The sequence below is a fragment of the Candoia aspera genome, chromosome 6 (assembly GCF_035149785.1).
Source record: "Candoia aspera isolate rCanAsp1 chromosome 6, rCanAsp1.hap2, whole genome shotgun sequence".
NCBI classification, from domain to species: Eukaryota; Metazoa; Chordata; class Lepidosauria; order Squamata; family Boidae; genus Candoia; species Candoia aspera.
This window is the reverse complement of record NC_086158.1, coordinates 55775663-55803034: the sequence shown is the minus strand read 5'-3', so window position 1 is coordinate 55803034 and position 27372 is coordinate 55775663. Positions and strand designations below refer to the sequence as shown.

The 27372-nt window shown below is 37.0% G+C and overlaps 2 protein-coding genes across 3 annotated transcripts in view; one reads left to right on the top strand and one right to left on the bottom strand.

The window, feature by feature from the left end:
* The window catches only part of NHLRC2 (NHL repeat containing 2), a 53887-nt gene extending 44308 nt beyond the window's left edge, over positions 1–9579 (bottom strand). The window contains exons 1-3 of one of the 2 annotated variants that reach the window (XM_063307200.1): positions 9289–9579; positions 4524–4676; positions 415–870 (exon numbers count right to left, since the gene is read on the bottom strand). In XM_063307200.1, the coding sequence (XP_063163270.1) occupies positions 415–870; positions 4524–4676; positions 9289–9454 (775 nt within the window). In that variant the 5' untranslated portion in view covers positions 9455–9579. The remainder of the gene's footprint in view (positions 1–414; positions 871–4523; positions 4677–9288) is intronic. The other variant, XM_063307199.1, reaches the window with a different exon arrangement.
* An 881-nt stretch (positions 9580–10460) lies between these two features.
* Positions 10461–24942, top strand: DCLRE1A (DNA cross-link repair 1A). The gene is made up of 9 exons (XM_063307807.1): positions 10461–10518; positions 11116–11136; positions 15272–15405; positions 15917–16035; positions 16593–16736; positions 18872–19017; positions 20011–20165; positions 22503–22644; positions 24546–24942. Exons 1-9 carry the CDS (start codon positions 10461–10463, stop codon positions 24710–24712), a joined length of 1086 nt encoding a protein of 361 aa, XP_063163877.1. The 3' UTR covers positions 24713–24942.
* Positions 24943–27372: the final 2430 nt, after the last annotated feature.

Here is a 27372-nt window from a genome sequence, read left to right as displayed (position 1 = left end):
CTGGAAAACATGTAGTCAGCTTCATGCCAGAATAAGCAACCAGTAATTGAATTTCATAGACTCTCCTATTCATGTTATTTGTGGTCTGTCAGTTACAAGACTGAAAAATGTGGTGTCATTTTCATGACTTATTTAATATTGTGTGGTTATTAAATAGGCCTCAGAATTAGACCATCAATTACTTCTTTGCAGCTCAATCCATATACACTCAAAGAAGCATTCCGTAGGACTGGAAACTAATTTTAATGTAATTTACTATACAATATTAAGAGCTGTAGCAGACAGACAGAATTCAGGATTTGCCATGACTGCTGTCAAGCTAAAATACAAGGTTTTTAAATAGTCATTTTATTTTGGTCATTGGCCAGCAAAACAAAACAAAAGGGTACAAGGTTTTATTTAGATTACCCTTACCTCCAATGATGTGAAGAATGTGACCATTTCTTCTCACAACCAAAATCCTATGATGTCCAGTATCTGCTATTACCAATGTGTTCTCAGAACTATCTACTGCAACTTTCCCAGGGAACAGCAAAGGTGAAGGTGACAATGAGTCTCTATACAGCTGTGTTCTAATTGTATCGGTATTGATTTGGCCTTGTTCCTTGTAGTACTTTAAGGCTATGGATGTAAACAGAAATAGTTTGTCCTTGTGCCCTTCACCAACCAGACTGAACAGGATATTGCCACGGGGTCCAACAATTACCAATGTTGGCCAGCAGGACACGTCTAGCTCATGCCAGAGGGTTGCATTAGCATCATTTACCACAGGATGAGTGATGTTGTATCTAAGAACAGCACTTTTGATGTTATCCAAAACTTTTTCATTTGGAAATTTTGCTGAGTGGACACCTACAATAAGGAGACCATCTGAAAACATAGATAAGAAACAAACAATGAGTTTGATGGCATTGACAATGAAACATTTAAATACAATATACATGAAGTCCCATTCAATGAACATCTTTTGAATTCTGTCCATTGCTTGGATGTATGGGATAGTCTAGATAGTTATACAATGCATGTGGTTTTAAACAAGAGTGAACATGTAGAACTTACTTTACAGTTAAAAAAAAAAAAAGGACCGCACTACCAGTATTAAAAAATGTGGACAGGCTAACTTATCTAATGGTAGAATTTTGTCTGTATGGTGTTACTGATTAGATTTGAATGAGATTTTACAGTCAGGAGAAACCTACCTTGTTGAAAATTAATCCTCTCCAGCAGCCAACACACAGATAAGCAGGGATTAACACCAAACAAACAATCAAGCAAGCAGAAAACAATACCCTAATCAAGGAACTACCAAGGAGAAAAACACACTCCCACCAAAACTGGCAGGGCAAGCTACTGTATATAAGTGAGCAAACCCCACACTCACTCACACTGATGATGTTACTTAGTTGGGTAATGAAACATTTGCAAGCAACCAAGCTCAGAGAGTACCAAGGACTCCACAAGAAAAGAAATGTATACTCTTCAGATAGTATGTGGAATGAAGATTAGGCTTTATTAAACAAAAGAAGAAATTTTGCCTCATGTATTAGTTTCAAAAGGACCAGAGTCTTAAAAAAAAAAAAGTTGGAATCAGGATTATCACTGAAATGCGGCGTGGGGGGACGGCTTGTGGGGGCAAGTGTAAATCACCATGGATATAATTCAGGCCTTCAAAGGATTGTAGTGTGTAGTGCTCACTGTGCTGTAGCGTTGGGCACATTTTGTTCTCCTTTTCTTAACTGCCAGTAGGGTGAAATGCAATACAAGTGATCCTCAGTTAACAACCACTTGTTCAGTGACTGAACTTGTGACAGCGCTGAATGAGTGGTACTTATGGCTGGTCCTGGAAGTTTTGACCATTGCAGTGCTCCTGCAGTCACATGCTTGCAATCAGGGCACTCAGCAACCAGCCTGGATTTTCGACCATCGCAGCATCCCATGGTCACATGATCAAGACCCGCCGGCTTTCCACAAGCAAAGTCAATGGGGAAGCCGGCAGGAAATCATAGGTCACAGTCACGCGTGGTCCTCACTTAACGACAGCAACCAGGGACTGCAGGGACGGCAGTCATTAAGTGGTGCAGTCACATGCTTTATGACATCACTTAGTGACAGAAATTCCAATCCCAGTTACTGACATTAAGTGAAGACTACCTGTAAACCATTCTGCCTTATCAAGACTCTAAACCCTTCAAGGTAATCCAGACCAGGAAATCAAAGCATGAATACTAATACTACTTTTATTGTCAAGTTACAGCAACAGAATCTTGCAAATCTGAAAGTGCTTCCCTCTCCCCTGCCTTTATGTTCTACAGAACTAGGGAGAGTCAAATTTTAGACACTTTCTCAAACTACATTCCTGGTTTGGGCTTATTTTGTTTATCAGACTATTGTCTAGGCTGTGGCTCTTCCTCTTGTCTCTCAAGGTTATTCTTACAGCCCATTGTACAAAACAGAGGAAGAGACTGAGACAGACAAGAGAAAGCAGAAATAAGACATTTTTTATTTCAAGTTCCTAATGACAGTTAAAATTTTAGGAAGTGTTACAATGCCATTCTAGGAAAAAAAAGTCACAGAAGTCTTATCCATCTTTCTGTTATCAGTGTTGACAGAATATCACCATAAATAAGAGTCTAACATGCTGCTCTGTTAAGAGACAGAATCTTAGATCAAAGGAACTATGGAAAGTGATGGGTCTGATTTCAGTATTCTTTCCCACAAACTTAAGTAACTTTTAAATTGTATTTCATTTAATTTATTACCAAACATAACAAATGCTTTTAACAGTTTATTGAGTATGAATTCAACCGTACTTTTTCTGCTATAAAAATGACTTGATAAAGACAGTATCAAGAGTCGTGGAATAGAACAATAGAATATTTCATTCAATATCTTTTCATTTAAGCCTAGAATAAGAGTTCAGAATGTAATACAGGGATTTAATAAGAGTAGGTACAATGTTGCACTCTGCTTATCATCTTGAAGACATATGGAAGACTGCAAGGGACTACAACAGATATTCTAAATTATTGCTCCTTCCTCTACCCATCTTTAAGAATTGAAGGTAAGCTGCAGAATTTGTGGAGAGACTAGACTCCCACACCTCATGCATTTGTGTAAGTAGAATTTAGTCTTACTGCACAAGTGAGAGTTGTTATTATTATATTATATTATTTTATTGTTTTCTTTTCACTAAACAGATGAGACAGTGCTACTTGGTTATGAGTACATTGAAATGAAGGAATAACAACAATCACACAAAATATATCCATTAAAATCTGCAACAGAAACACCAAATTTCATCAACTCTATAAACAGCAATACATCAGAAAATATAGCACATAAATTATTAATGAATATGCAACCCATTCATGTCTTAAACTGCAACTATATAGATATAATTTTGCTAGTAAAATGGGATATGCTGGTAGAATAGAGTCTACCCCTATCTCTCCTGCTCCTAATTTCATCTGGAAGGCTTCATTTGAAACTTCTCAATAGTTTCAAGACAATAGTTTCATAGTGAAGCAGCAGATAGGGAAAGAGAATGAATGAAAAATCATAGAACACAACTTGATTTGTGTTCTGATTTTGTATTGGTCAAAACATTAGTACAAGATACTAGCACTTATATTTCAACATCAATATGCTTAGGATAACAGTTTCATATTCAAAAGAAAAATAAGTTACCTTTTAAGATGTTTTCATTGACAACAGAGCAAAAAAAATAAAAATCTGTACAGTAAAATTCTAGTATTAAGGAATAATACTAGAAATTTTTTTTATTGTAAACCACCCAGAGTCCCCCATTGGGAGAGAGGGGCGGTAATATAAATCTAATGAATGAATGAATAAATAAATAAAGCTAGATTTAAAACTGCACTGCAAAAGAACTGGCCCTATCCCAAAGTATTTCTGTCAAGAAGCATTTCTTCATACAGTAATCCAACAGGTCATTTTCAGACTGTTGATGTGATAAGAATGTGCATTAGGGTTTAAAATAACCTTGTGAATACCACTATGAATGCAGAAATAGCACTAGCAAGGATAAGACAGGAAAGCACTGGATAAATATGTTGGTTGGCATTAATTTCTGTGGATTTGGACTTACAAATTTTTAGGTATGCATGAGATAATTGAAAGATATGCACGAACACTGACAATGTCATGAAACAATTCTCTGCATTTAAGCATCTTCTGTAATAATGACATTTGGATTTGAAACAACTATATTTGGAGGACCAATACGGCATTATGTAAAATGTGTACTTCAAAGCATGACAATCTGTGCTTGTACATTTAGACAAGCATTTCTCAAACTTTCTGCAGTCACATACTACTAGATAGATAATTAGAATTACTAGTTATATTTGGAAAATGCACACAACCAAGTAATTACAATCAGCCAGCTTTAGAATTCAACACGTGGATTTATTTTTAAGAACTATCATTGAGTTATTCTGTAAAACAATAAGTAAAACGCCTCAGATGCTCCATCTTTGAACAAAGTATTGACTAGTTAATACCTTTAGCAGAGTACTTCTCCTCTAAATCATGAAGGTCAGGCAAAATATGGATGCAGTTGATGCAGCAGTAGGTGAAGAAATCTAACACCACTACTTTTCCACAAAGATGTTTGTACAAAGAAAGTGAACCTTCAGTGTTCAGCCACTGCAAATCTGAAATCAAAGCTCTAATTAGTACATTATTTTAAAGGAATTAGAAGAACTAAGCTTATTCAGAAATAATAGTTGATGACCGTTGAAAAAAAGCTGTTCATGGACTAACACAAAATAATATTCTTAATATTCAAAATCTGTAATTCTTCTTAACTCTCAAACAGTCAACTTAATTTAAAAAATATATACTCCATTTTTTTCATTCTGCCCATTTATTTGATAACAAACGATAAAATAAAACAATTCAATTCATGTTAAATTCATGTAGTTATTTGAAGAGGAATAAGCACCCATTTACAAAGTTTGTAATTATAAAGTTTATAATTATAAAGCAAAAGATAGATTATTTATTTATTTATAAATTTATTTATAAATTTATTCACCGCCCATCTCTGCCTCATGGGGGACTCTGGGCGGTTAAGATGATGTATGTTTTGTTTTTCTATCTGCTTCCTGAAATATTATTCAACATAATGAATAGTCCTATAACTAAAAACAACAAAAGAAGTCTCAAGCATTTTAAAAAACAATTTTTAAAAAATACAATAAGGTCTGTAAATGAGCAGTACAAAAGAAATACAATGAAATGGTTTGATTGTTTAGGGAAGAAGTATGAAGAGTGAATCACAAAACAATATATGAAAGAGGAGTGAGTGCCTGAGAGGAAGGGGGAGACTAAAAAGTGGTGGTTGGATGGAGTTGATATATTATTGAGAGAGATGGTTGAAAAATTTAAAGCACAGGCAATGTATAAAGCAATTAATGAGTATGGTAGAAGCAAGGATTGTCTGCGAGTACAGAACTTTATGGAAAAAGCAAATTGGATTTACTTAATTTCTGTTTCTTATTTCCTCCCTTACATTTCTTTTGCTCAGCACTTCTAACGCTTCTTTGCACTTTGAACAATATTGTTTCCCCCAAAAGTGAACAGCACGATTTATTAGTAGATGTCAGTCTTGTGAGGTAGTCCAGACAAGAAGCATACCCAGAAGAACTAGCTCTACTTTATTGTAAGGTTATGTTAACAGAATCTTGCAAGTCTAAAAGTACATTTCTCCTCCGTTGCCTTTATAGCCCAAGAAACTAGGGAGGGTCCCTACTGAAACATTTGCCACATCCACATTCCTGCTGAAGGCTAAGCTGCCTCTCATTTAGCCATTGCCCTGGCTGTTACTCTTCCCCCTGTCTCCCAAGGTCATTCCCACATACCATTATATCAAAACATGTTAGTAAAAACATATTATATTTTAGCATATTAAATACAATTATATATACAGAAATACATATATGAAAGATAATCAATGAGTTATAAAGATAGGCCTCTACTTCCAACCACAAATGGAACAAGAACTTCCATCACTAAACGATGCAGTCATTAAGTGAATCACACCTGATTTTAGCATCTTTCTTTGCCACAGTCGTTAAGCAAATCACTGTGGTCATTAAGTGAATCTAGCTTCCCCCATTGACTTTGTTTTCTGGAAGCCCCCTGGGAAGGTCATAACTCATGATCATGTGATCCTGGGATGCTGCAACCATCATAAATACATGCCAGTTGCCAAGCACCCGAATTCTGATCACGTGACCATGGGGACACTGCAACAGTCATAAGTCACTTTTTTCAGCACTTTCATATTGGCCGTTAAACAAATGGTTGTAAGTTGAGGACTAGCTGAATGCTGAAAAATTAAATATGCTCAAATTTCACTGATTTCAAGATGATATAAAATACTTCATATTTTTCCACTTAATTCATTAAATATCACATTAAAGCAAGAAAATACCAGAGCAATTCAGATGTTTATAATCATACAACTTAAAGAATTTGTTGTTCATTATAAAAACTGACAAACTGGCAACGTATGATATTGTCTTATCTTCAAGGTTCTCAAAGTGATGCTGGTGATGTGGAACATTTACTTTAAGTAACAAATTATTAAAGTCAGAAAACTCAGAGCAATCTGAATGGCAGTTAAGACTGGCACGGATAGTGAGCTTACAGGGACAAACACTACTGTGCATGCTAAACATACTAGACTCTCTAGCTGTCATATTCAGACAGAAACAGGAAAGACTCCTGTTTCAAATACAGGTAGTCTTCACTTACCAACCATGAGTTCAGTGACTGCTGGAAGTTATGATGGTGCTGAAAAAGTAACTTTACAGCTCATTTACGACCATTTACAACCTTTGTAGGGTCCCTTAGTCAAGTTATCACCATTACAATCAATACGTTTTGTCCGGTGACTGACCTGTGGTTTTTACTCCCCCCCGCCGCTTGCCGAACAGAGAGACTGGAGAGAAAGGGATTGCAAGAGAGTAAGCTGTTTGCTCTTCTACACATCAAGAGCAATGTGACTGCGCTGGCAGCCTGGGGCTGGGAGCCATGGGCATGCTACGCAAACAGCTTACAGTGTTCTCTTGAAATCTCTTCCTCTCCAATCTCTCTGCTCTGTGGGGGCGGGGAATGGTCAGGCAAAGGAGAGATTGCCTACAGAAATCAATTTTTTTCCTTCCCCCTCCTCACAGTAAAGAGATTGGAGAGAAAGAGATTTCAAGAGAGTACTGTAAGCTGTTTGCATGGCATGCTGTGGCTCCCAGCCCCAGGCTGCCAGTATGAGCACATTGCTCTCAATGTGCAAAAGAGCCACCAGCTTATTCTCTTGAAATCTTTTCCCCCAATCTCTCTGCTGGGGGGGGGGGGATCAAGTGATTTCTGTAGGCAATCTCTGCTTTGCCAGACTCTTCCCCCTCCCCCCACAGAGTGGAGAGACTGGAAATAAAGGGATTTCAAGAGAGTAAGCTGTTTGTGTAGCACGCCCGTGGCTCCCATCCCCAGGTTGCAGATGTGATTGCATTGCTTTCACTGCGTACAAGACATTAAGCAGGCACGCAAGCATTCCAAAGGGTGGGGAAATGGTTAGGAGGCAAACAAAATCAAAGGTGCGAAACTGATTAGTCTTGTCTCTTTCTAGCCGGAAAGCACAGTCGCTGTCATGTGATTTCCCACTTAGTGACTGCTTTGCTTAGTGGTGCAGTTGCCAGTCCCAATTAGAGTCATTAAGCAAGGACTACCTGAACCAGAAAGATGTTGCTAGTTACTGATTCAGTGGCAGCTTTCTACATTATTAACTCTATACACTTCTGCACTAAGGAGACTGCACAAGATTGCATTACACTAATTCTATAGATACTCAATTATTGAAAGGCAGTTTTGCTCTTACTTTGAAACACTTAAATTCAGACTGTCCCAGAATGCAAGAGATATGACAACTAATTTGGCCTGTTTATGTATACATGCAGTATTAGTAAAGAAAGAACATTTAAAAATCCATTTGTATGGTATAGTAAGGAAAACCTGCTGACGACTTCATAGCAGCATATTTTCATAAATACAAGAAAGTCAGAGTAGAATGTTGTTTAAGCATAAGATACATCTGTGGAATAAAAACACCTGTGAAGGTCAGTATTATAAGCACAAAAGTTATTAGCTTGCACAACTGCTGGTTTCCCCAGAGAGGGAAAACTTTGTCCATGGCAAGCAGAAATGCTGAATATTGTAACAGAAACATTTTTGCCAAACTAAATGGTCATAGCTAAAAAACAGGTTTCACTTCCTCAGTCAATACAGAAATCAAGGGGACGGATGGAAAAAAGAATGGATATATTTCTCCACATAGTTATCTTGCCAAGAAGTCTTTAAGGATGTGGCCAGATAATCATCAGGAGTTAGTCAATTTTACATTTTAAATTCCTTAGTGTACTTAAATTCCTTAATGTACTGTAGAAAAACTGTATATGTAATACATTTTTATTTCATTCAACATTTGTCAAAATATCTAAAGTGTGGGATAGATGATATGGCAAGTGGCCACACAGGTGGCTCAAAAATCATACAAAAATGCTCATCACTGATTTTTCATGGAGAGAGATATCAAGTGAAATGCTACAAGGTTCAGTCCTGCATCCCAACCTTTTCAACTATTTTATTAATGAGTTGAATGATGAGACTGACAGAATAGTTATGACACAAGTTGCATGAAAGCACTAGCACTGTACAAGAAAAAAAAAACGAAATTCAAAACAATATTGATAGGTTGCCAAAATGGACTTAAAAATAACAGAATGAAAACTAATAGAGACAAATGTGACATTCTATATGAAAGAAACATATATCAAATGTAAAAGTACAATTTTGGTGATACATGCCTTGTGTAAAAGTACTGCAATGGTAGTTCATTACAAAGGAATATGAGCCAGTGGTGTGATGTGACTGGTTGCATCAACAGAAGTAGTTTCCAAATTGTGGTAGATTTTATGTTGTTCACTAAGCAGTTTATGTTGTTCGCTAAGCACAATTCTTTAAAAAGGATTCAGAGAAATCAGGACCAGTCCCAGGGAAGGGCAATGAGGATGATCAGGGGATATGATGCTGACGACAAAACATGTTTTTTTCAGTCATAATAAACCCGCTAGGGAGGAAAACAAAGTTGTGATTGGGCAACCAGGGGAAAACTCAAGACTGGAAGAAGTCTGATGGCTCACTCGAAGAGACCCGGGATAAGTCGACGCCCACCTTAGGGTAGTTGAGCCGGTCTACAGCTCTGCTCACCTGCTTCAAACTCAGGAACTTTCAAATCCCGCTCCCAGCCGTCCACCTTTTTCACGTGCTGATATACCAAGTTCTCCTTCTCTTGAAGCGTGATCGCATCCTCCAGCGCGTAGTCCAACTGGCTCTGCGAAAGCAAAAGACCAGGCAGACCGCCAACCACCGCCATCTTTCTCTCTCTTCGCCCGCGAGAGCTCAAGAAAACGGGCTTGACCTTACCGGTCTTCCGTTTGGCTTTCGGCACTTTCGAAAGTCAACTGTGTCCGGTCGTGTAGCGCAAAAAAAAAAAAAAAAGCATCCCGAATGTTAAAATACCGTCCTCAACACAGGAGAAAAGTGGAAAACAGTCTTGTATTTTCATGCCAAATAAAACTTCGGACCAAAGAGGTGTCATTCCCTTGTACGCGACAGTGTTTTCCAAAAAGAACGAGAATTCGCCTATTCGACAACAGATACCCGGCGGTATTTTTGTTTCACTTTCGCAGATTCGCAAGTAGGGAGATCAGTTGTAGTGAAAGCGCGTAACTCATCGGAACGATAGTGGAGGAAGAAGGGAGCAGCTGCCAAGAAGGTGAAGAATAGTTGGCGGCGGCGGCGGCGGCGGCGGCGGCGGCTGCTCTCGAAGGTGTGAGGGAATTAGGATGGGGCTGCTTCCTAAGTGGAAGGAACCTGTGCAGGTAAAGTGCACCGTTTTCTGGTACAGAAACATGACTTCGGAGGGATAGCTCTCTTGGGTGGTAAGGCCATTCATTTCGATGCGGGTATAGTCCAAAGGCCAAGGTCGTGTTTAATACACGAATGTCATCACACCAGAGTATCCCTCTTGGTGCCTGCCTGCCAGTGAGGCAGGCTGAAGCTGGGTGAGAGATTGGGCAGGAAACTAGTGTTTTCCAGTGGAAAACAGCTGAAGTCTTTTCCATACAAACCTGATTTGCATGGAGGCCGAGCCTGAGAGGTCAGCACTGCAGGGATTCAGCAGTGCTTCCCATCTGGCCACAGGGACTGATGCTTCCGTGGCTATTTCTTTGGCTGATGGAGAGCACAGAGACTTATTCGGCAGTTGAAGTTTTCATTCTTTTCTTTCTTGGGCTTCAGTAATGCTGAACACAGGGAAGGTATTCCACAAGGTTGTTTCCCACTGGTAACTTCTGTCACCTTCCACCATCGCGACTGTCATGGTGGCAGCAACAGAGATCTCCAGCAAGCAAGGATGCAAGGGCAGGGATTGCTGTGGTGAGAGGAGATATGGGATTCACACTTGGAGAATTGGGGAAAGACGCAAGTGTCAGAAAAGCCCCCCCCCTCCTGCTTCTCCCTTCCCCAACAGCAGCAGCAGAAACTGTTGTCCCTGCAGCAGCCTTGGTGGCCTTGTTTTCAAGGCAAGACAAAGAAGAACCACTGGGGTGGAAACTGTTTTCCACTTTTCTCCTGTGTTGAGGACAAGAAGAAAGCACATCATCAGGGATGTGGGGAAGAGCCCTTAGTTTTCTCTCCAGCATGAGGAAGTTTTGGAAAACAAAGACAGATAACTACGTTTATGACATGGCTTGTATTGGGAGAACATGGGGAAAAAGCAGAGAAGAGGGAGAATACTCTTGCTTTTCTGAGGCCAACCCTTAAAATTAAAATGTGCTTAGGCATATTACATTGTAAGATACTATAAAATGAAGTAACAATGCAGTGTTTATTGAAATTTATTTGAAATTTGGATTCTGCTTTTCAGTTCAGAGAACCAGTAGGAGGCGTGATTCTTAGTATTTTTAGAATATTTTGAATCATTTCTAAATAAAGAACTGTTGAAGGAATTTTATTTATTATTCTGTATTTCAGGATCACAGAGGAAGAAAAGAAGTCAGTGGAACAGTTCTGAGATTCTGTAGTCAAACTTCTCAAAAATACGATGATTAAAAACTGGCCTCATGGCTAGAATTGTAAATCCTAATCTAAGTGCACTTTAATATTTGAAATATCATTGCACTTAAACTGAAAACCCTATTTGGATGATAACATTTATATGAATGGCATGGTGCAATGTTTAAAGTGGCAATTGATATTTTGTAAATGTAGTAGAATAATGCAAATGAAATCCCTGAGGTATTATTTTATCTAAAGAAGATATTTCCTTCGTTGATGGGTTGCCATGTCTGAAGATAGTCTTTTCGAAGAAGACATTTGGGAATATAAATCCATCAGGAGGCAAAAGCCTGTAAACCAACATTCAGAAGTCATTGCTACCAATATACAAAAAGCAAATTGTAAATCACAAATGAATAACAATAGAAATGGAGGGAAAACACCCAAAGAAAAACAGGCCCCTAAGAAGGCAAAGCAAAGACCAAGACAAAGAGGTAGCCAGGACCCATTAAAACCAGGTTTTTCCAGTGATGATCCTATTGAATTGTCACAGGAAGGTCTGGCAACAACTTCAGCAAAAGAAACAAAAATCTGTGAAAGGCAAAACTCTGCAAAAGCCAGACCAATTTTTGAGGGGTATTGCCCAAGTTGTCAAATGCCATTCTCTTTATTGTTGATCCAGACACCTCAGTGGCATGTTACAGAATGTTTGGATGTCTCAGGGACTGCTGAGAAAGGTACGGTTTCAATGGGAAATTAAATGCCCTTCTACTTTCATCATAGTTTTTGAAAATAGGCTATGTTCCTTTAAGAAATGTAAACAGTACTTTTCATCATGCAACTCAATGTCTGAAAAACCTTAACTTACCAGATTTCTGGTTCAGTCTTTCGATTAAACAGAGACCGGGGGTAAGAAAATGGCAACCATACATTCAATAGTCTTTGAATTAATTCTAAAAACAAGCCAGATTTTTCGGAATTATAGTTAGAAATACAGTTTTGTGGCATGGATTAAGAAGCATTTACCAAAATTTGGAGAACAAAATCCTGTACAAAAGGTTTGATTGAGTAAAGAAAGGCTATGATGAAATTAATTTTTTTTATAGAGAATAGTTTATCCAATTAAAAACAATTGCAAAGTGTTCAGTAAAATATAACAACTCAGTTTCAATTGCCATTATTTGAATTTGAATACTTTTATTTAAAAAAATACAGCCTGTTGAAGTTTATTCAGCAAATTATGGTTAAGCATGATGTGTGAATCCGGTCAAGTAATTCAGAAAAAAGTAGACACACATATGCCTGTACGGAAGTCTTTTTGCTACAAATTGTGTTATGTTTCCATCGGGCATTGTACTGGAAGGTTTACTTTCTCATAGATAAATTCAATTTGAGGAAATTAAGGGAGGATATAAACATTGTCTGCATTAGTCATGATTTTTTTGAAGCTTAATTTTCAGGATGTTCACATTTTTCAGCAAATCTCAGGTTCTGTATATGTGCACAGCTGTATTCAAAATACATTTTCCTAACACTTATTTTCCTCTTTTGTTAGAATGTCCTGATGGCGTTTTGTGCTCTTCCGTCATCCCTTCTCATTACAAACGCTATAGCCATTTCCAGCTTGCAGCAAGCAGAGCACAGGACTCTGTCTCTGCATTCTCCTTATGTAGTACAGAAAATAATTTCATTAGAGCTGGTGCTGCTTCATATAATGAATTCAGTTGTACAGTATTACAGGATCTGAAGGTTTCTCAGAGTATAGAAAAATCAAAACAGTCTCTTCCGTTACCACAACAGAGTTCAAAGACTATGGATTCCACAAATATAACCAACATCATGGCTTCATCTTTGGGAAATAGTAAAGAACCTGAACATACAATACAGTATGTAGATGGAACAAAGCAGGTTGAATGCTGTAGTCCTTTTTCTCAAGAAACTGAACACACTGCGAAGCTGGGTAGTCAGCTTTGCTCTTTTCAGCAGAATGCCTGTGTCTCAGAAGCTGACTTGAATGACAGTGATATTTCTTACTCTCCACTTTATACAGATGAGGAAAATACTATAGAAACAGATGAGGCAGACAAGGAAGCATTGGAGAGAAAGGCAGCAGTAGCAAAGATAACGTGTAAAAAAAATCTATTTGATACCAGGAATTTGGAAAGCCAAAGTAGAACTGTTGGAAGTTTATCTCATAGACCACAACAGATGCAATTCCAGCATAAGAGTGTTAAAATGATGCAAGATGGAACAACAGTCAATGAATCCTCTGAAATTTTACCAGCAAGTGTAGATGGAACATCTAAGCTTCTCCCCCAAAAGAACATGCATAGCAGCATTGACAGTTCAGCAAGTTTTTTTGATCAGCTGAAATGTCCCACAGGAGATTTCAGTTTAAGAAAAGCTAAGGAGGAGCTTGACTGGCTTAAAAGGAACTCTTCTAATTTTAATGCAGGTGACTGTGGGCAGGGCTGCTCTAATGACAGTTATGGGCTCTCTGCAGATTCTGCTGTTAAGGATCTAGTGCTTTCTTCAAAATCTGAAAAAGGGCCTCTGCAATCATTCCTGCCAGGTCAAAGCTCAGTAGTAGAAGATCTCAGTAGTTCAGATATTAAAGATAAGACTGTTATTCATACATGTAGAAATAGAGTAGTTCAGAACAATTTATGTTCAATAAAAGAAAAAGAGGAAATATCTTGTAATAGTATAGCTATGCCTGTTTTTCCTAGTACAGTTTCTAAAACACAGCAGTCCATTCCTTCTACAAACACTAAAATCCAAACCACTCCTCCCAAAAGGCTAAAACAAATGGACATTGGTGTTTTCTTTGGATTGCAGCCAAAAGTAAAAACCGAGAATACTCCAAAGAAAAATCTTTCAGAGGAAGGAGCGATTGTGAGTCCATCACCTGCAAATGGAAAAAAGCTCATATCTCGAAAGAGGAAGGCTGAAGGATCAGTAGGAGACTCTGATGCAATCACAGAAAGTCCAAGCATTAAGTATGACACCCCAATAGACAGAACATCTGGTGGACAGAGAAGGCAGAAAAAACAATACAGAGAGTCATGTCCTGCTGAAGTTGAAATAAGAAAAAAACAGTGTCCATTTTATAAGAAGATACCAGGTAGTGCTGTATTTATTTTGTAAGAAAATTTAGGATTGTTGGTTTTCCTTCCATTGCATTGCTACATTTTCTCCTAAATGTAAAAATATCCTTTTAATATTTGATAAGTGAAATAACATTTTGAAAACTTACTTCACTCACTTAAACCCCTGCAGCTTTTCTGTATTAATTAGCTGTCTAATGAAACGTCAGCTTTATGATCCTCCAGAAAATTATTCATAAGTAAATTATATTGCCTTCAGTAGTCATTATTCCTTGTTAGCATGGGTAGGATTGCGACCTATTTGTTGAAATGTGAGCAGGAGTAGCCAATATAAATCTTTTTTTGTAAAGAAAAATGTAATTAAACAATAGTAATGAACAGTTACTGTATTTTTTTGGTAGAACAGTGCTAAGACAATTACAGAAAACTATTTAAGGATGTAGGGAAATAAAGGAATTTAAATTGTGCTATTATTAATGAAATTTAATAAGACTGCAAACTTGTACACGCTTGGGAACGAGGTCCACTAAATTCAATGAGATTTGCTTCTTAGTCAACTTGCATAAGATTGTACTGTAAGTTCTTTGATATGTTATTTGTATCTATGGATTATAGCTTTAAAGAAAGTGTCCCCACATTCTTTGCCCTCCAGATATGTCTAATTACAATTGCCAGAATACCCAGTAAGTATATTAATTAACCTTCCTTTTATTTTCATTTAAACTTAAAGAACCAAAACATGGTTAGTAGTAGTACTTTTGTGAGTGGTAACTCTTAACTGTTTTACAGCAAACTCAAAGTATCCTCAGGTAACTTAAAAGACTTAGCATATATTCTGGCGTAAACTTGTGGTTAAGACTGGAATGTGAACTTTGATGCATTGACTAGTAGTTCACAAAAGCTTATGCCATAATGAGTCTGTTTGCCTTTAAGGCTGCAGAGGATTCTATTATTCTAGCTGTAGTAGTTGGCTTTGGCAGTTGCACTATATAAGAAATGACTGCCTGCTTTTTAATTTGTTACAGGCACTGGGTTTGTAGTAGATGCATTCCAGTATGGAGAGATCGAAGGATGTAGAGCTTATTTCCTTACCCACTTCCATTCTGATCATTATGGTGGCCTAACTAAAAAGTTTACATTCCCAATATACTGCAATAAGGTATGTTTATTGTGGGCTCATTTGTGATGTACAAAATAATTAAGATACATCTTGTCTATACAGATTCTATTAATAATCCTATAGAATTTTAACTGGAACTAATTCTACCTAATGTTGAAATATATCTATCTTAATCAACAAATTAAGATGGTGGTGGCCAAGAGTTGCATGAATGCTTTACATCTGTGTCAACATTCCTTGTAAAGTTATTACTGCCACTGCTAAATATTTATACTTTTTTCCCCATTCAACCAGTGTTTTGCAGTTCAGAATCTGCAAAGTATAATGGTGAGGTAGAGAAACCAAGTGTGGAAACTATTATATGGCTTCAATCAGTTATGAACTGCAACTAAATACAAATCATGTATTCAGCAACAACAGCTTTTCCCCATTTTTTTCTCTCCTTATTTGTTTATTTACCAACTTGCCTAATTAAGAGTTCTTGTAATTAGCTCCAAATGAAATTGATACAACAGGTGTAAATAGCTGCAAAACACTTTTTGTCCTTTAGATAACTGGAAACTTGGTAAAGAATAAACTGGGAGTGCAAGAGCAATATGTCCATATCCTGCCAATGGATAGAGAATGTATAATAAATGGCATCAAAGTAGTGTTGCTTGATGCTAATCAGTAAGTATTTTTATAAATGTACTGTATAGTAATTAATAACCCTTCACCTTTTTGTTTTTAGCTTGTTTTTTAAAATACTTTTGGTGTTTTTAATTGTTCTTAATTATACTGTTTTTTGAGAGACCCAGTTTGGTATAATGGTTAAGGCATCAGGCTATAAACCGGGAGACTGTGTTGGCTGGGTGACCTTGGGCCAGTCACTCCCTTTCAGCCCTAGGAAGGAGGAATGGCAAACTCTTCTGAAAAACCTTACTAAGAAAACTGTAGGGACTTGTCCAGGCAGTTTCTGAGAATCGGACATGATTGAATGGATAAAAATAAATATATAAATATATAAATACTGTTTTTTAAGTATGTATTGCCTTACCCACTTTTAACTTGTTGTAAGATGCCCAGAATTGCTTGTAAAAGTGAGATAGGCATCTATATAAATTAGATAAATAAATAAAATTATATTATTAATTGGAGCCAAAAAATGTCAGTTTTGTTTTGGGTTTGAATTCAAAATGCTTTTTCTCCTTCCTTTTTTCTCTTCCACTCCATCATTCTTCTGGCAGTTGTCCTGGTGCTGCAATGATCCTTTTCTCTCTTCCAAATGGGACTATAATATTACATACAGGCGACTTTAGGGCAGATCCTTCTATGGAGTGCTGTCCTTTCCTGAGTGGTTGGAGAGTTCACACTGTTTACTTGGATACAACGTAAGTGTTTATTATATATTAAAATACTGGGGCAGGGGGGAGCACTTTTCAAACTACAAAAATACACTGGGACAGAATCATGGAGTTGGAAGGGATCATCAAAGTTACCTAAGCCAAACCCTTGCTCAGTGCAAGATCCATTAGAGTATGTCTGACATATGACATCAGCCTGTTTGAAAACCTCTGGCAGAGAGCTTACCACTTCATGTAGCAGCATGTTCTCCAGGCTGACAGTTCTTAGTCAGAGCATCCTTCCTAATGTCTAGCCTGAACTTCCATCCTTGTACTTTTAACCTGTTGGCTCTGGACATTTCTATTCTGGGACAATAGAGTACAAGTCCACTCTTTTGTGTGACAATCCTTTAGATATTTGAAGACAGCTATTAAATCTTCCTAGGTTAGCATTTCTTTACAGTAACTGTGCCCAGATCCTTTAACCATTCCCTGTGCAGCTTGGTTTCCAGATAGCTCTGCTCTGGACTTGCTCCTGTTTCTCACTGCCCTTTTTGAACTGTGGGGCCCGCAGTACTCCAAATAAGGTCTGACCAAAGCAGAATAGAATGGAACAATTCTTTCCTGTGATCTGGGCTCTGTGTTCCTATTAATGCATCCCCAGATAGCATTTACCACTTTAGCAGCTGCATCACATTTCTGATTCATGTTTAAGATCACTTTCCCATGTACTACTGCCAAGCCAAATCTCCCTTGTCCTATTCAATACAAATGATAAGGATAAAAATTAAGGAAATGTCCTCAATGAACTTACCTTAAATTTACTTTAGATTGCATTGTGTTTTAATAGTATCATATGGTAGCATATTGTTGCTTTGGTAAGAAATAAAAGATGCTTATGAAGCTAGAGGAATCCTTTCAATATATTTCCTGAATCTGCATGATTATTCAGTGTACAGATGTGAAGAAGTTCTGCTCTTCTTTTAATCACAGGGAGTGGGAAATAAGGAACTAAAGCAATTGTTACTTGCCTGTTTGATTTTTCATTCATCTTAAGATGTGAAGTACATCACTTCTCATTATTCATTTTAGGTCTCAAAATATAGGACAGTCATACTATAGAAAAACAAAATGCAGGAGTTTACATATATACAACCTCCCCTATCACTCTTGATATTCCTGGATCATTGTAATACCAATTGATTAGTTTTTGCCCATCCAATAGTTTTCAGTGTTTCTAACTAAAAATATTATTTTGGTATAGATTGTGTCACTGAAAGCATTATCATCCTACTTTGGCAGTTGTGCATAAGAAATGGCTGGTATTTCTTTTTACAAGTCAGTTGTGTCCTACTAATTGAGAGAACAGCATATTTGTTATCACTTTAACTTATGGATAAAAAAACACATTGAACAAATTATGGACTGATTTAAGTTGCATCCAAAGCAGTTACCTACAGTATATTTCTCCCACAATGTTTGATTAAGTACTAGGTAATTAGCTTTTTTTTGGAAAAATGAATGTATTTGTACTAGTCTCAGAGGCTTTTTTTATCACAAGAAATATACAAAATAAAGAAGATTGGAAGGGAATTTTAATCCCCTCCTCCCCCATAATTATGATTGTTGTATATTGACAGTTGAGCTCTAACAACTGTGCAAGTGTACTAGTTGTCCCTTATACTAGAAACTTCAACCTTGGCTCATTGTCATTCCTTTGAGTTTGATGCTTTTAACTAAATTTTATCTTGATATATCTTTGTGATACTGTTCATCTGTTCTGTAAGTAGAGCAAGTGTAAACCATTGGATAAAGGTGTTATTTCCTTGTTTGTTTGTTTGTTTGTCATATTTGCCACCCATCACACAAGTGATTCTGGGTGGCATTCAAGAAAGCTAAAAACAATATATAAAAACAAGTATTAATATTATTATTAAAAACTTTAAAATTATAAAAGGCACAAATGAGGCCAGCCTCACTTCAGGGGCAAAAATGTTCCATAAAGCAGGAGCCACAACAGATAAAGCCTGTCATCTAGGACCCACCAGGTGAAGCTCCCTAGCTGACGGGATGTGCAGGATGCCCTCTCTGCTGGATCTGATGGGTTGGGAAGATATAATCAGGGAGAGGCTGTCCCTCAAATAGTTGAGTTTCCTAACATGTCTTTTGTTTCTATTTCTTAGATATTGTAGTCCTGAGTATACTTTTCCTTCCCAGCAAGAAGTAATTCGATTTGCTGTCAATACTGCCTTTGAAAGAGTGACTTTAAACCCACGAACGTTAGTTGTTTGTGGAACATATTCCGTTGGAAAAGAAAAAGTCTTTCTAGGTAAGGGAGGGACTTTTCTAATAAGAGTTACAAAGATACTGTATTCCAGATATTTGAGCAAAACCTAACATTCAGCACAATCTAATTTGAAGTTTCTACGCATAATGTTACTTTCATAAAAGTACTGTAGCCCTAAAATAGTTAAAACTGGAACACATTAGATTCCTTGGCAAAGAGTGCAGAGACAAAGGAGTGTATGACATGAACTGACTGATGATTGTTGCCTCATTTTAGTAATGCTATAATTTACAAATGCTCTGGTGATATTAATGCCCTTGCAAATGTAAGGGACTTTTTAACTTTCAACCTCAGCTTCTTGGTATGTGGGGTAACTTTCCAAATGCAATGTAATTTATTTCCATGCTAAGTTGGAAAGAGTTGAAACATGCATGTCGGTCTTCTTAAAAATTATATCTGGAATTAAATGAATCTTTTAGCCACTTTTGGAACCCTTCATGGTTTATTCTATTTTTATTCTTAAGCAAGCAAGCAGATGCAGATTTTTATAGTTGAACAAGAAATAATAAATTAGTGCAATTTGAATGATTTTTAAAAAGGTGTCAATGAAAGGTTTGGTATTCTCCTTAAAAATTACATAAAAGCTATCACCTATCTGAACCATTCACTTATACCTTAACTATTGTTTCTTAAAAATCTGAAAGTGAATCCTGAAGGCTCAATATGAAAAAAAACTGACTTTGTATCGCAGTTTGTTTATTGACCATCTTCGAACAGTTTGATGAACTGGCAGACAGGAAGAGCAGACGGTCAGACCTGAGGAAGTTTACTAGTTTAGTCAAACTGTCTGAATCCTCTCTACCCCTATTGGATTAGAATAATTTTTATGAGTAATCAGCAGAAGATGCTGTGTTCAAAACAAACATATAGGCAAATAGTACCTTCAGTGAAAGAAATATAAAAAGTAACCTTACATTATTTTTTCTTCCATTTTCTTCCATTTTCATGGTGTCACTATTTCTCCTAACCCTGCAGCTATAGCTGAAGTTCTGGGCTCAAAAGCAAGCATGTCTTGGGAGAAATACAAAACCCTGCAATGCTTGGAATCGGCAACAATAAATTCCCTCATCACTTTGAACTGGAATAATACTTTGCTACATCTTCTGCCCATGATGCAAATTAATTTTAAGGTAAGAATTAAAGCTGAATCTCAGGATAAGAAAAATCACAGAATATAGTTTTACCTTAAGGTATTCTTCCTTATAACTCCTGTAAATAAGACCCAGTTTAAAATCAATAGCTGAAAGTATAATTTATGTGATCTTTATAATCTCTGTTTAATAAAGCTTTATGGTGCAAGCAAGATGGCATTTGTTCAAAGACTTGGGTCGATGTAATTATTTCTTCTGTTATTAGGTATGATGTTACTATGTTCATTTTGTTTCTTTTGCTTTCCAAGGACTTTCATATCTTGCAGAGCTCAGTTGGGAATTTATTTAAAGCAATTTTTTTCCTACAATATATTATTAGATTTATATAAAATATACCATTAATAACTTTCATAAACCTGGTGGTTGCATGGTCCCAGCTGATGGACTTTCAGCTCACCCTTTGCTTATGCCAGTTAATAACTATTATTTGGTGAGTAAGCCCCATTGATAGAGGTGTTTGAAAATGGTGTTATTTACCTTACTCAGAGGTAAACCCATTGTATTCAGCAGGAAGTAGGTGTGATCCTATCCTATTCACCGGAAACAAACACCTCTATCCATTGAGTATGATGGGACTTACTTCTGAGTAGACATAGATAGGATTGGGCTCTGAGAAATAATTATATATGGTCATTATACCGTTGCTAAAACAACAAATCTAATGGTGGCCTAAGACTTTTGCACAATACTGTATATTTAAAAAAAGAACTGCAATTGGTCTCTACTGGAGCTACTTTCAGGGAGTAAACACAAAATTAAAGGACCTTAGATTAAATCACAAATATATTTTTGTGCATTCTTACAAAAATATTTGTTTTGCATCACTTGAGCCTAAAAACATTTTGATAGTTTGCACTGATGCTTGCCTTTCCCAGTATGGTATTTTCCTGATGTCTTGGTCCCAGAATTCTCAGCCAGCATGAGAATTATAGTCCATCACCTCTGGAAGACATCAGGTTGGGGAAAACTGGTCTTCATTAAATGTCAACAGCTTAGGGATGTGCAAAATTTGGCAGGTCAGGAACAGAACATTCTGTTCTGTTCAGAACTCTAGAATATTTTGCTTTCCCTATAGACCATGCAGTTTCAGGAGGAGTATCTGGAAGGAGGAGGTTGTAAAGAAGTTTAGAATGTGGCAGAGGGAGAACAGAATGTTTTGGGTTTTCCAAAATGTTCCATTACTAAATCATCACATGTTGCACACCCCTACAGAAGTTCTTTGCTATCTGGAGATGCCAAAGGTTAAGTTGTGAATCTTTTACATGCAGAACATTTATTTCACTGAATTCACTACTTCCCAGTGTATCAAAGAATGCACAGTACCTTGAGATCTATTGAATATGACATTCTGATCTCATTCATGATTCAAAGCAACATACCTATAGTTGTCCAAATATTAATTGGAATAATATTTTTCCAAAATTTCTTTGGGAACATTTTAAGTTTAATGATTTTCTGATTACTTTGCATAGTCCTATATCTATTAACCTTGCTTTTTTTTTTGAATCCTTATGTTTTCTATATTATGTTCATTTCAGTAGTCTACATGGCTTGGATAATTATAAATAGTCAATTTTTAAAAATAGGCAAATAGGTACTTGTCATAGAAGCATTTTTAGGACTGAATCCTTACAGGTTAATCTTACATATGTTTACTCCGAAGTCACAATAGTTCCACTGATTTCAGTGGGAAAACCAAAGTTAAATAAAGTATATTGCAATTTGAACAGTTAAATAATTTACACTTAGTTCTTTAAGTTAAAGTATATGGCTAAGTATTGCATATAACTATATAATAAAAGTAAACATTGCAGCAAAATAGCACATATACTGCTTTGTATTTGCTTAAGGAATATTTCAAGTGTGTCTTTGTACTAAATAGCACATATGATATGGTTTCCTATTCTTTTTCTTGGATGCTGCTGATTTAATATTTATTGGTCAATTTCTGTCACTGTTTTTTTTTCATTGTGGCATATTTTTTGAAACTCATTTCACCATTTTCAAACTGTCTAATAATTGAACTACTAGTGGTAAATTCTGAATTAATATTCTGACAGTTCATCATGAATTTCCTCCAAATGGTAATTTAGAACATATAGATAAAACTCTGACCATTATTACGCATTTCTGATCACAGCAGAGATGCTGAAAATTTATAAAACTGTAATAGCTCTCCCTTTCTTTTAAAAGTTTTTATCCCTGCATATTAACAAAATCCACAGAATGTGTTGCCATTATCCTTATTAGAAAACTGTTACCTAAAAAGTATTTATTTTAAATATGAAATAACCAGGTATTATTTTCTGTCTGTAGAATTTGCAGACTCATTTGAATAAGTTCTCTGAGAATTTTGATCATATTTTGGCTTTTAAGCCCACCGGGTGGACATATTCAGATGGATGTTATTCTTTGAGTGAAATCCAACCTCAGACAAGAGGAAATATCACTATATACGGTAACATAATTTCAAATTATTTAATATGCTTAATTATCTTCTGTTAATTTTTCCATAACAAGTTGGAACCAAGAAGTTCCTAGAAGTTAAAGGTTGTATCTGGTCTTTTAAAAACAACTTACATATGCCAGGCATTGTTTTAAAACGTTTAGAGGGCATATAAATTTGGGACGGGGGAAGCCCTATTTCCTTCCCAGCTATAGGCTTAGATTCAGATCAACACTTTATAGAAATCAACTTGGAGAGTAAAGAATTTTATTTTCATTATTATATCTCCTTTCCCCATCTTTCTCCCTTTACTTCCTGAAGAAATGCTATAGAGAACTAGGTGTCCCCTGTTTCAATGTGAAAGACTACCAGGGAAGAGGTTGTCATTTAGAAGTCTGTCAAAACTTACATTTCAAGATTTCAATTTATTTTAACCAGAATAAATCAATCCTTTCATATGATATTAATACTAAAAAAATGTTTCAAGACAGACCTAACATCTTTTATATTGAGGAAGTATTATAACTTACCTGCATAGCTGCATAAATTGAAATCAATAATCCAACAAAATAGAAGTGATTTAAAATGACATTAGAATGTTACTGACAAGTCTTTCCAAGAGAGAATTATCTGTCTGCCAGCCAAAACTTACATCTCCTTTCTAGTTCCCCTTATATTTTCTCTTCCATGGCTGTTCTGCGAAGATGCAATAAAAACCAAAAATTATATCAAATAGGTGCTTATGGCAAAGTCAGACTGAGGATAGTGATAGAAAACATCTAGAAGAAGGAGCAGCAGAAGAAATTAAACAGTAACGTTTCTAACAGAATTAGCTGTATGCAATCCAGAATGGACTCATCCTTGGGGGAGCTGGGTGTGGTGACAACCAACAGGAAGCTCTGGCGTGGGCTGATCCATGAAGTCATGAAGAGTCGGAAGTGACTGAACGAATAAACAACAACAACAAATCCAGAATATCTCTTTACAGCAATCAGAGATAGAACCGTATTATTTGTCATACATACTTTGATAATGGAGTAGATAGGCAGAAGTTTAGATTGTTCCACATTACATATCCAATAACCTTTCTTGAGGAAACAGTATTTCTTTCATGGTCTTTCACTGTTTATAAAGTATTTTGTTATTTCCAGTGATTTTTGCTATTGCTCTTTCAGCATTTTGATAGGTGCAATGAATTATTAAATTAAACAAAAAAATTGATCAGAAGCAGACTAATGAATTAATTGTAAAGATAAAAGCTAGGTAATTTTGTCCAGAATTTAGCTTGATGCTCAGTATGTAGATTAAATTGAAACTTAGTTAAAATACTGGGTTCAGGTTTTGCAAAGCAGATTATGCTGAATTTAGAATAGAACAGAATACTTTATTGGCCAAGTATGATACAAGGAATTTGACTTCGGTGGAAGAGCTCTCAATATATTTACATAACATCAAAAATAAACAATAGTATAGTAATGTTATTTACTAAAACAATACAATCAAGAAAGAAAATTGAAGGAAAATAATACTACAGCTATTAACTAACACACACTCATATTTAAAGGGAGAATTAAGGGACAATATACTGCATCTGTTGTCTAACCTATGTTCACATCCAACAAAGCATTACCGGTCACATCTTAGCAGTCATGTCTTACCATACATTGTCAATCGTTATATCGGGCTACATTAATTAGGAGTTCAACAGAGCAATGGCATGAAAAAAACTGTTTCGATGTCTAGAAGTTTTGACATGCGGTACTCTGTAGCGCCATCCTGATGGTAGAAGTTGAAACAGTTTATGTCCAGGATGTGAAGGGTCTGCAGATATCTTCTCTGCTGAATTTCTCTGCTGAATTCTATGCTGAATTTCAGCTATTCATACTATTTTTTCTATGTTGTTTTATATGCAGGGATTCCTTACAGTGAGCACAGCAGTTTCCTTGAAATGAAACAATTTATTCAGTGGCTGAAACCTCAAAAAATTATTCCTACTGTAAATGTAGGAAATTGGAAAGCTAGACATGAAATGGAGAAGCATTTCAGGGACTGGAAGATGCAAGTTGCAGAATGGAATTAGGAAGACTGGGTTTTTACTACAATAATTATATGCCTTAAATTCTGACTAATTTTTCTGCATTGTTCTTTGACTTCGACTCACGTGGAAACAATGGTGCGAGTCAACAAAAGATGCTGTATTTGCAGAATCCAGAAGATCAACATAGATCTGAACAATAAAATCAAGCAATATATATTGTCATAAATGTTTTTACATTTTATCTTCATTTTTTTCTGCATAAAATAAATAAATAAACCACCTGAAATATAGCTCTGGATAAGTGTTGCGGTCTTTTAATAATTTACAAAGCAAGCATTGGTTTTTTTTCAAGATGCTGTACTGCCTTTGGTCTCCTGCTTCTCCTGCTGAAGGGTTGGTATAGTGTTTTTTAAGTCTGTGTGTTGATCTAGGTGTTGCCGGTTTGCATTGATCATCCATATAATTACTAATAAGTGTTGTCTAATCCCTGTAAAGTTAATGGCCATCAATGCATACCAATACCAACTTTCATCTTTTAATCAATTTAGTTATCCTTTTCTACAGTTTTTCAATTTCTGGGGTAGAAGAATCTGATCACAGTATTTAAATATGCATTTATATATTGTATTTATATAAATGTGTACAACATTTTATTTCAAATCCCTTTCATAGGTTCTCAGACAAAATGCATTATGGAAGAACTTTCTTATGAATCATTCCAATCTTTTTTTTCTTTATTTTTAGCATAGCAAATAAAGAAAGACAATCATAATGACTTTTCCATTCATAAATTAAGCAAGCAGAATTCAGCTAATGCATGCGAACAGACCTAGAGTTGCTCCTACCTGTAATGATTGCCTATTCCAATAAAAGGAGTCTCATCAGTAATTACTAGAGAAAACTGATTTATTGAATGAATAGTATGCAAAGTACGAAGAAAGCTGAGAATGAGCAAAAGCACGCCAAATACAAACTTAAAAAGCCTTGCTCCCGTTGCGAACCCTCCCCTCAGGCTAGCATAGCAACCACCCACCCCAGATGCTAGCAACCATTAGAATCGGCCTGAGAAAGTAACCTTGAACAGCAGAGATAACCCAAACATACATTCCAGAAGATCACAAGTCAGCACAAAGGAAATTTACCAGCGTGGCCAGGCAGGCACGCAAATGCAGACATGACATGTGAAACGTTACGAGGAACCATAAACATCGGAACGGGAACATGACATACCGCCCCCCCACAAATAAAAAACTTAATTGTTAAGGGGCGGGTTTATCAGGGTAAGCAGCGTGAAACTGAGCAACCAAGTGGGGAGAGCGCACATCCCGTGCCGCGACCCACTCCGGATGAGGGAAATGCTTCCAGCGAATCAGATATTGCAGAGTGGAATGGAAACGTCTAGAGTCTAATATTTCTTTGACTTCGAAATGCTGTTGACCATCAATCATTATGGGGGGAGGTGCAGCCGGCTCAGGATGCCAATGTGTAGACTCCACGAAGGGTTTAAGCAAACTGCAATGAAAAACAGGGTGTAAGCGCTTGAAATTGTGAGGTAAGTCCAACTTAAAGGTAACAGGATTAATCTGAGCAACAATAGGAAATGGACCTATGAACTTGGGCGCCAGTTTTTTGGATGGTTGAGGGGATTTGATGTATTTGGTGGAAAGGTATACTCTATCCCCTATTTGAAAAACAGGTTGTGGTGCCCTTTTTCCGTTGGCATGTTGATAAGTGGCTTGAGCATTGGCTAAAGCTTGCTGTATTTTTGGCCAGGAATCTGCCAGTTGTGAGGCCCAATCGGTCGGGGAGGTGGGTGAGGTAGACGGTGGAGGCAATTCAGGAATAGGGACAAAGTCACGCCGAATACAGTACGGAAGGGCACTGCCCCAGTACTTTGATGCACAGCATTATTGTAAGCAACTTCAGCAAACGGCAGGAGGTCTACCCAGTTGTCTTGTTGATAATTAACAAAAGCACGTAAATATTGTTCCAACGTGGCATTGACAGCCTCAGTATTTCCATCTGTCTCAGGATGGGACGCCGTGGATAATGCCTGTTTAGTGCCCAATAGCTTCATAAATTCCCGCCAAAAGCGTGACGTAAATTGTGTTCCTCTGTCGGTCACCAAGCGGGCGGGGCTACCGTGTAATCTGTACACGTGAACTAGAAAGAGGCGTGCCAGCTGTTGTGCAGATGGTAGAGACGCACAAGGGACAAAATGAGCTTGCTTCGAGAAAAAATCCTTAACAACCCAAATGACAGTCTTTCTCTGGCTAGGAGGTAGATCCACAATAAAGTCCATAGAGATTTCCTCCCAGGGGTGGGATGGATTGGCCACTGGCTGCACAAAGCCCTGAGATTTCCCCCCTTTTCGTTTTGCAGTAGCACAGACAGGGCAAGACTTGACATAGGCTTTTACATCTCGCAGCAGGGTTGGCCACCAGAACTGTCGGCGCACTAGATGGATAGTTTTTGTAAAGCCAAAATGCCCAGCTGTTTTATCGTCATGAGACCTGAATAGCACGGTTTTGCGCAAGGTTACAGGCACATAGAGGCGATCATCTTTCCATGCCAAACCTTGCTTCAAAGTAACCTCGCTCTGATTGTTTTGCAACCAAGTATCCGATTTCAACTCTGTGAGAAACTTTTGTTGCAAATCTGCAGGAACAGATACAAGTATCGCGCTAGGACTGCCAGAAGTG

What these genes read in the sequence shown, in the direction of transcription:
- DCLRE1A (XM_063307807.1), top strand. Translation starts at nt 10,461, where the DNA reads ATGGTGGCAGCAACAGAGATCTCCAGCAAGCAAGGATGCAAGGGCAGG. An exon ending in TCCCAATATACTGCAATAAG is followed by an intron (nt 15,406 to 15,916) that starts GTATGTTTATTG and finishes TTTGTCCTTTAG; the next exon opens with ATAACTGGAAACTTGGTAAA. An exon ending in TGATGCAAATTAATTTTAAG is followed by an intron (nt 20,166 to 22,502) that starts GTAAGAATTAAA and finishes TTCTGTCTGTAG; the next exon opens with AATTTGCAGACTCATTTGAA.